Raw genomic sequence first — 11,869 nt, forward strand, 5'->3', positions numbered from 1 at the left:
TGTCTGGTGATGGTGGTGTCTGGTGTGTCTGGTGGTGGTGGTGTCTGGTGGTGGTGGTGTCTGGTGGTGGTGTCTGGTGGTGGTGGTGTCTGGTGGTGGTGTCTGGTGGTGGTGGTGTCTGGTGGTGGTGTCTGGTGGTGGGGTGGTGGTGTCTGGTGTGGTGTCTGGTGGTGGTGGTGGTGTCTGGTGGTGTGTCTGGTGGTGGGTGTCTGGTGTGGTGGTGGTGTCTGGTGGTGGTGGTGTCTGGTGGTGTGGTGTCTGGTGGTGGTGTGTCTGGTGGTGGTGGTGTCTGGTGGTGGTGGTGTCTGGTGGTGGTGGTGTCTGGTGGTGGTGGTGGTCTGGTGGTGGTGGTGTCTGGTGGTGGTGGTGTCTGGTGGTGGTGTCTGGGTGTGGTGGTGTCTGGTGGTGGTGGTGTCTGGTGGTGGTGGTGTCTGGTGGTGGTGGTGTCTGGTGGTGGGTGTCTGGTGGTGGTGGGTGTCTGGTGGTGGTGTCTGGTGGTGGTGGTGTCTGTGGTGGTGGTGTCTGGTGGTGTGTCTGGTGGTGGTGTCTGGTGGTGGTGGTGTCTGGTGGTGGTGGTGTCTGGTGGTGGTGTCTGGTGGTGGTGTCTGGTGGTGGTGTCGTCTGGTGGTGGTGGTGTCTGGTGGTGGTTGTGGTGTTTGGTGGGTGTCTGGTGGTGGTGGTGTCTGGTGGTTGGTGTTTTGGTGGTGGTGGTGTCTGGTGGTGGGTTTGGTGGTGTCTGGTGGTGGTGTCTGGTGGTGGTGTCTGGTGGTGGTGTCTGGTGGTGGTGTCTGGTGGTGGTGTCTGGTGGTGGTGGTGTCTGGTGGTGGTGGTGTCTGGTGGTGGTGTCTGGTGGTGGTGGTGTCTGGTGGTGGTGGTGTTTGGTGGTGTCTGGTGGTGGTGACTGGTAGTGTCTGATGGTGGTGTGTGTCTGGTGGTGGTGGTAGTGGTGTCTGGTGGTGGTGTCTGGTGGTGGTGGTGTCAGGTGGTGGTGGTGGTGTCTGGTGGTGGTGTCTGGTGGTGGTGGTGGTGGTGGTGGTGGTGTCTGGTGGTGGTGGGGGTGTCTGGTGGTGTCTGGTGGTGTCTGGTGGTGGTGGGGGTGTCTGGTGGTGGTGGTGTTTGGTGGTGGTGGTGTTTGGTGGTGGTGTCTGGTGGTGGTGGGGGTGTCTGGTGGTGGTGGTGTTTGGTGGTGGTGGTGTTTGGTGGTGGTGTCTGGTGGTGGTGGTGGTGTCTGGTGGTGGTGGTGGTACTGGTGGTGTCTGGTGGTGGTGGTGGTGTCTGGTGGTGGTGGTGTCTGGTGGTGGTGGTGGTGTCTGGTGGTGTCTGGTGGTGTCTGGTGGTGTCTGGAGGCTGGGACCCAGTGACGAGCGCTGTGCCTCTCGCTCCGCCCCCACGGCGCCCCACATGGCGCCGTGGGGCGAGGGCTCCAGGCAGCCGGAGCTGACGTCGTCCCCAGTTCGGGGCTCTTCGTCAACAAGTGCCGGGCGAGACATTCGAGGTGTTCAGTCGGGAAGGAAGAGGCCAGTGGGCCACGAAGCGGCGACACAGACAGACCCATGCCACTGTCATCATTTGGGGATGCTGCTGCTGCTGCATTGCCAGTGGTGCAGAAGCAACAAAGAGCACGCTCCCACACACTCCCGCACGCTCCCGCACGAAGATCCGCATCATGCCCACATCTTAGGGACCTGGAGGGGTACATATGGGCGCTCTTCTCGTGCCACGAAGAAAGGGTAATTGCCCAAAACGTCGCCTCTTGCATGCTTCGTCTCTCCTGGTGGGGCCACACGGGGAGCTCTTACTGACGAACGTGTGGAGTCGTCTGTTTAGCATCACGTACACGACGCTCTCCGACAGCACGCCACGAGCGTTCATCACAAAGCGGCGAGCCGACTTCTCGGCTAAGCGCAAGCGGCGATCGGATAGGGGAGATGTGAATTATTAATCAGATTTCATATCAGAAACAATTTGGTCGTGACGGGTTTGAATTGCCATCGTAAAACGCATCAACGGCGGAGTCGATTCGTGGGGAGAAACGGAGCCGCGGCGACTCGCGATCTACGTTCCACATTCCGGCGTTTGACGACACGAGACACAAAACAAAATGAGCGAGGCGGAGGACGAGACTGAGCGTGACGGGCCGTGCAGTGGACTCGGAGAAGATGGGACTTGGAGAAGATGGGACTCGGAGAAGATGGGACTTGGAGAAGATGGGACTTGGAGAAGATGGGACTCGGAGAAGATGGGACTCGGAGAAGATGGGACTTGGAGAAGATGGGACTTGGAGAAGATGGGACTCGGAGAAGATGGGACTTGGAGAAGATGGGACTTGGAGAAGATGGGACTTGGAGAAGATGGGACTCGGAGAAGATGGGACTTGGAGAAGATGGGACTTGGAGAAGATGGGACTCGGAGAAGATGGGACTTGGAGAAGATGGGACTTGGAGAAGATGGGACTTGGAGAAGATGGGACTTGGAGAAGATGGGACTCGGAGAAGATGGGACTCGGAGAAGATGGGACTCGGAGAAGATGGGACTTGGAGAAGATGGGACTTGGAGAAGATGGGACTTGGAGAAGATGGGACTCGGAGAAGATGGGACTCGAGAAGATGGGACTCGGAGAAGATGGGACTCGAGAAGATGGGACTCGAGAAGATGGGACTTGGAGAAGATGGGACTTGGAGAAGATGGGACTTGGAGAAGATGGGACTCGGAGAAGATGGGACTCGGAGAAGATGGGACTCGGAGAAGATGGGACTGGGAGAAGATGGGACTTGGAGAAGATGGGACTTGGAGAAGATGGGACTTGGAGAAGATGGGACTGGGAGAAGATGGGACTAGAGAAGATGGGACTTGGAGAAGATGGGACTTGGAGAAGATGGGACTTGGAGAAGATGGGACTAGAGAAGATGGGACTGGGAGAAGATGGGACTAGAGAAGATGGGACTTGGAGAAGGTGGGACTTGGAGAAGATGGGACTTGGAGAAGATGGGACTTGGAGAAGATGGGACTTGGAGAAGATGGGACTCGGAGAAGATGGGACTAGAGAAGATGGGACTTGGAGAAGATGGGACTCAGAGAAGATGGGACTCGGAGAAGATGGGACTCGGAGAAGATGGGACTAGAGAAGATGGGACTTGGAGAAGATGGGACTTGGAGAAGATGGGACTTGGAGAAGATGGGACTTAGAGAAGATGGGACTTGGAGAAGATGGGACTCGGAGAAGATGGGACTTGGAGAAGATGGGACTCGGAGAAGATGGGACTTGGAGAAGATGGGACTAGAGAAGATGGGACTGGGAGAAGATGGGACTTAGAGAAGATGGGACTTGGAGAAGATGGGACTTGGAGAAGATGGGACTTGGAGAAGATGGGACTTAGAGAAGATGGGACTGGGAGAAGATGGGACTTAGAGAAGATGGGACTTGGAGAAGATGGGACTCGGAGAAGATGGGACTTAGAGAAGATGGGACTGGGAGAAGATGGGACTTAGAGAAGATGGGACTTGGAGAAGATGGGACTTGGAGAAGATGGGACTTGGAGAAGATGGGACTTGGAGAAGATGGGACTTGAGAAGATGGGACTGGAGAAGATGGGACTCGGAGAAGATGGGACTCGGAGAAGATGGGACTTGGAGAAGATGGGACTCGGAGAAGATGGGACTTGGAGAAGATGGGACTCGGAGAAGATGGGACTTGGAGAAGATGGGACTCGGAGAAGATGGGACTTGGAGAAGATGGGACTCGGAGAAGATGGGACTCGGAGAAGATGGGACTTGGAGAAGATGGGACTCGGAGAAGATGGGACTTGGAGAAGATGGGACTCGGAGAAAATGGGACTTGGAGAAGATGGGACTTGGAGAAGATGGGACTCGGAGAAGATGGGACTTGGAGAAGATGGGACTCGGAGAAGATGGGACTTGGAGAAGATGGGACTCGGAGAAGATGGGACTTGGAGAAGATGGGACTCGGAGAAGATGGGACTTGGAGAAGATGGGACTTGGAGAAGATGGGACTCGGAGAAGATGGGACTTGGAGAAGATGGGACTCGGAGAAAATGGGACTTGGAGAAGATGGGACTTGGAGAAGATGGGACTTGGAGAAGATGGGACTGGGAGAAGATGGGACTCGGAGAAGATGGGACTTGGAGAAGATGGGACTTGGAGAAGATGGGACTTGGAGAAGATGGGACTTGGAGAAGATGGGACTCGGAGAAGATGGGACTTGGAGAAGATGGGACTCGGAGAAGATGGGACTTGGAGAAGATGGGACTTGGAGAAGATGGGACTAGAGAAGATGGGACTCAGAGAAGATGGGACTTGGAGAAGATGGGACTTGGAGAAGATGGGACTTGGAGAAGATGGGACTTGGAGAAGATGGGACTTGGAGAAGATGGGACTTGGAGAAGATGGGACTGGGAGAAGATGGGACTTGGAGAAGATGGGACTCGGAGAAGATGGGACTCGGAGAAGATGGGACTTGGAGAAGATGGGACTTGGAGAAGATGGGACTCGGAGAAGATGGGACTAGAGAAGATGGGACTGGGAGAAGATGGGACTTGGAGAAGATGGGACTTGGAGAAGATGGGACTCGGAGAAGATGGGACTTAGAGAAGATGGGACTTGGAGAAGATGGGACTTGGAGAAGATGGGACTTGGAGAAGATGGGACTGGAGAAGATGGGACTGGAGAAGATGGGACTCGGAGAAGATGGGACTTGGAGAAGATGGGACTTGGAGAAGATGGGACTTGGAGAAGATGGGACTCGGAGAAGATGGGACTTGGAGAAGATGGGACTCGGAGAAGATGGGACTTGGAGAAGATGGGACTCAGAGAAGATGGGACTTGGAGAAGATGGGACTTGGAGAAGATGGGACTCGGAGAAGATGGGACTTGGAGAAGATGGGACTGGGAGAAGATGGGACTTGGAGAAGATGGGACTCGGAGAAGATGGGACTTGGAGAAGATGGGACTAGAGAAGATGGGACTGGGAGAAGATGGGACTTAGAGAAGATGGGACTTGGAGAAGATGGGACTGGGAGAAGATGGGACTCGGAGAAGATGGGACTAGAGAAGATGGGACTTGGAGAAGATGGGACTTGGAGAAGATGGGACTTGGAGAAGATGGGACTTAGAGAAGATGGGACTAGAGAAGATGGGACTCGGAGAAGATGGGACTTGGAGAAGATGGGACTTGGAGAAGATGGGACTTAGAGAAGATGGGACTAGAGAAGATGGGACTTGGAGAAGATGGGACTTGGAGAAGATGGGACTTGGAGAAGATGGGACTTAGAGAAGATGGGACTAGAGAAGATGGGACTTGGAGAAAATGGGACTTGGAGAAGATGGGACTTGGAGAAGATGGGACTAGAGAAGATGGGACTCGGAGAAGATGGGACTCGGAGAAGATGGGACTCGGAGAAGATGGGACTTAGAGAAGATGGGACTCGGAGAAGATGGGACTTGGAGAAGATGGGACTTGGAGAAGATGGGACTTGGAGAAGATGGGACTCGGAGAAGATGGGACTCGGAGAAGATGGGACTCGGAGAAGATGGGACTTGGAGAAGATGGGACTTGGAGAAGATGGCCCAAGGAAGGCCACACGAGTGTAGACATCCAAGCGGGAGTTACGAGACATTCCCCTTTACTCTTCACGGAGACACAGCAGCTGCAGCTGTAGCAGCAGGAGCAGCAGCAGGGGCAGCAGCTGCAGGGGTAGCAGCAGCAGCAGCAGGACTGGCACACGGTGGTGTCGCGAGTGCGGGCGAGACGGCGGCAAGGCACCTGGGGGCTTGGTTGGCTGCCAGGCCACGGTGTTGTGCACGTAGCCGGGGTGCGTGGCCGCCAGCAGGTAGGGCGCGCCGGGCCGGTAGGGCAGGGCGAGCGTGGCGCTGCCGCCCTCCCCCGTGACGCCCCACGCCAGCGCCTGCTGCCGGCCCGCCAGCACCTCCACGGCGCAGCGCCGCACGGCGCGCTGCGTCGTCGCGTCCACCACGCGCACCCGCAGCGCCACCTCTACGGGGGGGGGGGAGAGAGGGGAGGGGGGGAGAGAGGGGGGGGGGCGTTAGGGGTGCGGAGGGGGGCGCGAGGCGGCGTGCAGCTCACGGGCTCTCTGCTGCTGCTGCGCCGCGGGAGGACGGCGTTCCCCAGCGGAATGCCCCCGCAGCGCCCAACCAACGCGGCGGTGTGGGATTGAGACGTTGCCGCCGCGTGCCCATCGGCTGCAGCGCACGACGACGGCGCGGGCGGCGTGGGTGGCGTGGATGACGGTGCAGGCGCACCGCCTGCACACTCGGCAGCGGCGCTGGTTGCACGGCCTGACTGGGGAGGCCTCTTCCAAACATGGATAGCTCACGGATTGCGATGGTGATGATGATGATGGTGGTGATGATGGTGGTGATGGTAATGATGATGATGGTGGTGGTGATGGTGGTGATGGTGGTGGTGATGATGGTGGTAGTGATGGTGATGATGATGGTGGTGATGGTGATGATAGTGGTAGTGATGTTGTTGAGCTGGGTGATGGTGATTTTGAGCTGAGTGATGGTGAGCTGGGTGATGGTGATGTTGAGCTGAGTGATGGTGATGTTGAGTTGGGTGATGGTGATTTTGAGCTGAGTGATGGTGATGTTGAGCTGGGTGATGGTGATGTTGAGCTGAGTGATGATGATGTTGAGCTGGGTGATGGTGATGTTGAGCTGAGTGATAGTGATGTTGAGCTGAGTGATGGTGATGGTGAGCTGAGAGATGGTGATGTTGAGCTGAGTGATGGTGATGGGTGATGGTGATGTTGAGCTGGGTGATGGTGATGTTGAGCTGAGTGATGATGATGTTGAGCTGGGTGATGGTGATGTTGAGCTGAGTGATAGTGATGGTGAGCTGGGTGATGGTGATGTTAAGTTGGGTGATGGTGATGGTGAGCTGAGTGATGGTGATGGTGAGCTGAGTGATGGTGATGTTGAGCTGAGTGATGGTGATGTTGAGCTGAGTGATGGTGATGTTGAGCTGAGTGATGGTGATGTTGAGCTGAGTGATGGTGATGTTGAGCTGAGTGATGGTGATGGTGAGCTGAGTGATGGTGATGGTGAGCTGAGTGATGGTGATGTTGAGCTGAGTGATGGTGATGTTGAGCTGAGTGATGGTGATGGTGAGCTGAGTGATGGTGATGGTGAGCTGAGTGATGGTGATGTTGAGCTGAGTGATGGTGATGTTGAGCTGAGTGATGGTGATGTTGAGCTGAGTGATGGTGATGGTGAGCTGATGGTGATGGTGAGCTGAGTGATGGTGATGTTGAGCTGAGTGATGGTGATGGTGAGCTGAGTGATGGTGATGTTGAGCTGAGTGATGGTGATGGTGAGCTGAGTGATGGTGATGTTGAGCTGAGTGATGGTGATGTTGAGCTGAGTGATGGTGATGGTGAGCTGAGTGATGGTGATGGTGAGCTGAGTGATGGTGATGTTAAGTTGGGTGATGGTGATGTTGAGCTGAGTGATGGTGATGGTGAGCTGAGAGATGGTGATGTTGAGCTGAGTGATGGTGATGTTGAGCTGAGTGATGATGATGTTGAGCTGAGTGATGGTGATGGTGAGGTGAGTGATGTTGATGGTGAGCTGAGTGATGTTGATGGTGAGGTGAGTGATGTTGATGGTGAGCTGAGTGATGGTGATGGTGAGCTGGGTGATGGTGATGTTAAGTTGGGTGATGGTGATGTTGAGCTGAGTGATGGTGATGTTGAGCTGAGTGATGGTGATGGTGAGCTGAGTGATGGTGATGTTGAGCTGAGTGATGTTGATGTTGAGCTGAGTGATGGTGATGTTGAGCTGAGTGATGTTGATGTTGAGCTGAGTGATGGTGAGCTGGGTGATGGTGAGCTGAGTGATGGTGATGTTGAGCTGAGTGATGGCGATGTTGAGCTGAGTGATGGTGATGGCGATGTTCAGCTTAGTGATGCCATCATTGATCTACAACGCTCTGCCAGACAAATCTGGGCCAACAACGACAACAACGACAACAACAACAACGCCGCCCGCCTGCACACAATGGGGCACAGCGGGGATCTGTCACCGCCCATCCACAGCGGGGCTCTGCGGGGCCACGTGGCCGCAGCAGCAGCAGGAGGCGGGGCGAGGCGGGGAGAGACAGGACGGGAGTGGGGACCTTCCGACAGCGGCTAAAACACACCAGCACCACCACCAGCACCACCAGCAGCACCAGCACCACCAGCACCACCACCAGCACCACCAGCACCACCAGCACCACCAGCACCAGCACCACCACCAGGCCGACTGCTTTACACAACCACGCCGTGACGCTGCCGGCTGCGTGTAGCTGTTGCTACCAAGTGGTGCCCAGCAGAAGCCGCCGCTGAGCACGGCACCTTGCAGAAGCTGCGAAGCGCCTACGGCCAGCCGCGGTGGAAACAGCGGCCGGGAGGGGAGACGATGGTGGTGTCAGTGTGGTGGTGGCAGTGTGGTGGTGGTGGTGTCAGTGTAGTGGTGGTGGTGGTGTCAGTGTGGTGGTGGTGTCAGTGTGGTGGTGGTGTCAGTGTGGTGGTGGTGGTGGTGTCAGTGTGGTGGTGGTGTCAGTGTAGTGGTGGTGTCAGTGTAGTGGTGTCAGTGTGGTGGTGGTGGTGTCAGTGTGGTGGTGGTGGTGTCAGTGTGGTGGTGGTGGTGTCCGTGTGGTGGTGGAAGTGTGGTGGTGGTGTCAGTGTGGTGGTGGTGTCAGTGTGGTAGTGTGTCAGTGTGGTAGTGGTGGTGTCAGTGTGGTGGTGGTGGTGGTGTCAGTGTGGTGGTGGTGGTGGTGTCAGTGTGGTGGTGGTGTCAGTGTGGTGGTGTCAGTGTGGTGGTGGTGTCAGTGTGATGGTGATGGTGTCAGTGTGGTGGTGGTGTCAGTGTGGTGGTGGTGTCAGTGTGGTGGTGGTGTCAGTGTGGTGGTGGTGGTAGTGTCAGTGTGGTGGTGATGTCAGTGTGGTGGTGTCAGTGTGGTGGTGGTGGTGGTGTCAGTGTGGTGTCAGTGTCAGTGTGGTGGTGGTGGTGTCAGTGTGGTGGGATCTGCCCTGCAGTGGCGTGCATGTCTGTGCCGCTGTTGTAAAATGGACCCTGCCCGATGCGATGCCGCGCTCTCGTCTCGAACAACAACAACAGCAGCAGCGACAACAACAACAGCAGCAGCGGCAGCGACAACAACAACAGCAGCAGCGACAACAACAGCAGCAGCAGCGTGGTCGACTCGCCCAGTTCGCGCGGAACGCCGCAGTAAACCGTCAGCAGCGCAAGCGACGACAATAACAACAGCGACAATAACAACAACAGCGACGATGACGAAGCACGTCTCCAGCAAGAAGGGCGGGCTGCTGCTGCTGTTGCTGCTCGCCCAGTTGAAGTATCCAGAGCGGCGTAAAAACACCGAAATGTCGAGCTCGGCAGCTCTACTGCACCCCGACATGTTGACGTCGAACTAGGCATCGCCACGACATCTCGCGAACAATGCAGCATGCGGCGGCGGCGGCGGCAAACCGACGATGCTACAATCAGCACCCACGTGGCTCGCCACGGTCACCGGCGACGGCTGTGGGAGGCCGGCCTTCATCCAGCAGTGGATAGATGGGCGCCGATAACGACGCTCTTCTATTCTGACGGTGACAATTGAAGCGACGCCGAGAGTCGGTAAACATGGAGAAGTCGAGCAGCCCGGCATGACCCAGTGCTCGTGGGGCCATCGCGCGGACAGCACCGAATGCGACAACAATGGCTGTGGTGGTGTAGGGAGTGGGGTCTTCACAACAACAACAGCAGCAGCAGCCCACAAGCAGACGAGGACACTGCAGCCCCTCACGCGTCCTCTCTCGTTACAGACAAAATGTCATTGTCGTCGTGATAATTATAATAATACGCGGCCCATGGGCCACTCGGCCTTCTGGGAGTCTGTATTTCCATCGGCGTTTCTTCAGCACACCCACAACTCTGGAGCGGTTTCGACACACAAGGTCTCATCGGCAGTCAACGCTCACTTGAGCTGGTGCACTACCAGATGTACACAGGCGAAAGGGGGACACCCCCCCCCGTCTCTTCTGTAAGATACGGGGCCCTAATTCGACGCAAAATGATGTAACGCACACAACCATCACGGGCTTTGACGCCCACGATTATTACCGTCGTGTTATCATGGATGCTGCTGCCTGTAGGCTCTGTAGGCTGTAGGCTCTGTAGGGGATGTAGGCTCTGTAGGGGATGTAGGCTCTATAGGCGCTGTAGGCTCTATAGGCGCTGTAGGCTCTGTAGGCTCTGTAGGATGTAAGCTCTATAGGCGCTGTCCTCTGCAGGGGCTGTGCGTGGAGCCAGACAATGGGCGCTGCTGTCCAGGCGCGCGGTGCTGAATCCGCCCTCCGCGCCAGACAAAGCAGCGGACCCGGCAACCACCACCACCACCACGGTGGTCAACAACACCCCTTCGAGCCCCAGACCTCTCCCTCCCTCTCTCTCCTCCCGCTCACCTCCTACATCGTCGCCGCCACGGCTCGGCTTCTCGCCCTTGGGCGCGCAGGCGACCCAGGGCAGGAGGGCGAGTAGCAGCAGCAGCAGCGTCCCGAGCAGCGGCGGCGGCGGCATCGTTTTTATGCGCAGACGCGGGCACGCAGCAGCAGCAGCAGACCGCCGGCCATCGCCGCGCCGACTGCCGTAGTGACGGCAGCTGCGCGCTGGGGGCCGCCTTCCCAGTGCCCCCCACGCACGGCCGTGTTTACCGATGAGCGCAACGCCCCGCTGTGGGTGATGGTGGTGGTGACACGGAGCGAATACCACCACCACCACGAATTAGACCACCACCACCGTCATTAAAGTAAAACAGCGATGCTCTTTATTTTCGGATGGACGTTTGTTTAAAGAGGTGTCTGAAAAACCAGGAGTCGCATTCGCAAGCGTGGCCTGGCTCACCACAGTGACCATCAGCAATGACACCGTGCACCGTGCTATCATCCAGAAAAACAGTAAATCGGACCAAAAAAATAAAACAGCGAAACTGAAATGAGGAAAAAAAACAACAAAATATAACCCCACCAGTGCACACACACATCGCTGGAAGGGTCCATCACACTCTGGGGGGGGGGGCTGTTTGGCAAATTCCATGCAGGAGCGGTCCAGGTTCTGAGAAAACCGGAGAACACGCACACAAAAGCGTCACACACACCACACGTGTGTGTGTGTGTGGTTTGTGGTGTGTGGTGTGTGTGGTGTGTGGGTGTGTGTGTGCATTCAGTCCGCTTCTCCATCAGCCACCTCCTGGCCGCCTCGCAGCCCAAGGAGGGATTGGGACGATGGCCTCGGGAGCCTTCCGCTTGCTGCCATCTCGCCACCACTCCGGTCCATTGGCCATCGTCGTCCCTTCGAGCCCCACTTTTACACTTCTCAAGCCAACGCTGTCCTGCCTTCGTTTTCTTGAGCCGCGTGCTTCCTCGCAGCCTCGCGACACAAATCCAAGCGCGCCTCTCGTTGCGAACACCGCGTGTCCCGCCGTGCCAAGTGTCCCAGTTTTCGATCCGCGCGACACGGCTCGGACTCGCGCCAACTTGCAACGTGCCGCACACCACTCGCTTGCTCGTTCGCGAAAAAGAATGAACGGGAGGCTTCGAGGTGGTCCCAAAGGCGAGCGGGAAGGCAGCCGCGCGATGAGCCACCATCGACTGCCCCAGCTCTGCGGTGCGCGTCACGTGAAGCTGTCGGTCAATTAATGTGGAGTTGACGTCGGAGGGGACCGGGGCACTCAAAGGGGCGAGGGGGCTCAACCAGCCCCCATGCAGACGGAGCAGGTGGAGTCCGCAGTTCTGCGGTACTCGCTTCTCCTGGCGAACCGGGGTTACGGCTCCTCTTCGACGCCGTC

At 56.9% G+C, this 11,869-nt stretch overlaps 1 protein-coding gene across 1 annotated transcript in view; it reads right to left on the minus strand.

The window, feature by feature from the left end:
* The window catches only part of LOC133344949 (protein FAM171A1-like), a 41,559-nt gene extending 30,194 nt beyond the window's left edge, over nucleotides 1–11,365 (minus strand). The window contains exons 1-3 of the mRNA XM_061555278.1: nucleotides 11,285–11,365; nucleotides 10,488–10,755; nucleotides 5,780–6,010 (exon numbers count right to left, since the gene is read on the minus strand). Coding sequence (XP_061411262.1) covers nucleotides 5,780–6,010; nucleotides 10,488–10,755; nucleotides 11,285–11,365 — 580 coding nt within the window. The remainder of the gene's footprint in view (nucleotides 1–5,779; nucleotides 6,011–10,487; nucleotides 10,756–11,284) is intronic.
* Nucleotides 11,366–11,869: the final 504 nt, after the last annotated feature.

Source organism: Lethenteron reissneri, chromosome 21 (assembly GCF_015708825.2).
Source record: "Lethenteron reissneri isolate LAM-NWPU_2019-01 chromosome 21, ASM1570882v1, whole genome shotgun sequence".
Lineage (NCBI taxonomy): Eukaryota > Metazoa > Chordata > Hyperoartia > Petromyzontiformes > Petromyzontidae > Lethenteron > Lethenteron reissneri.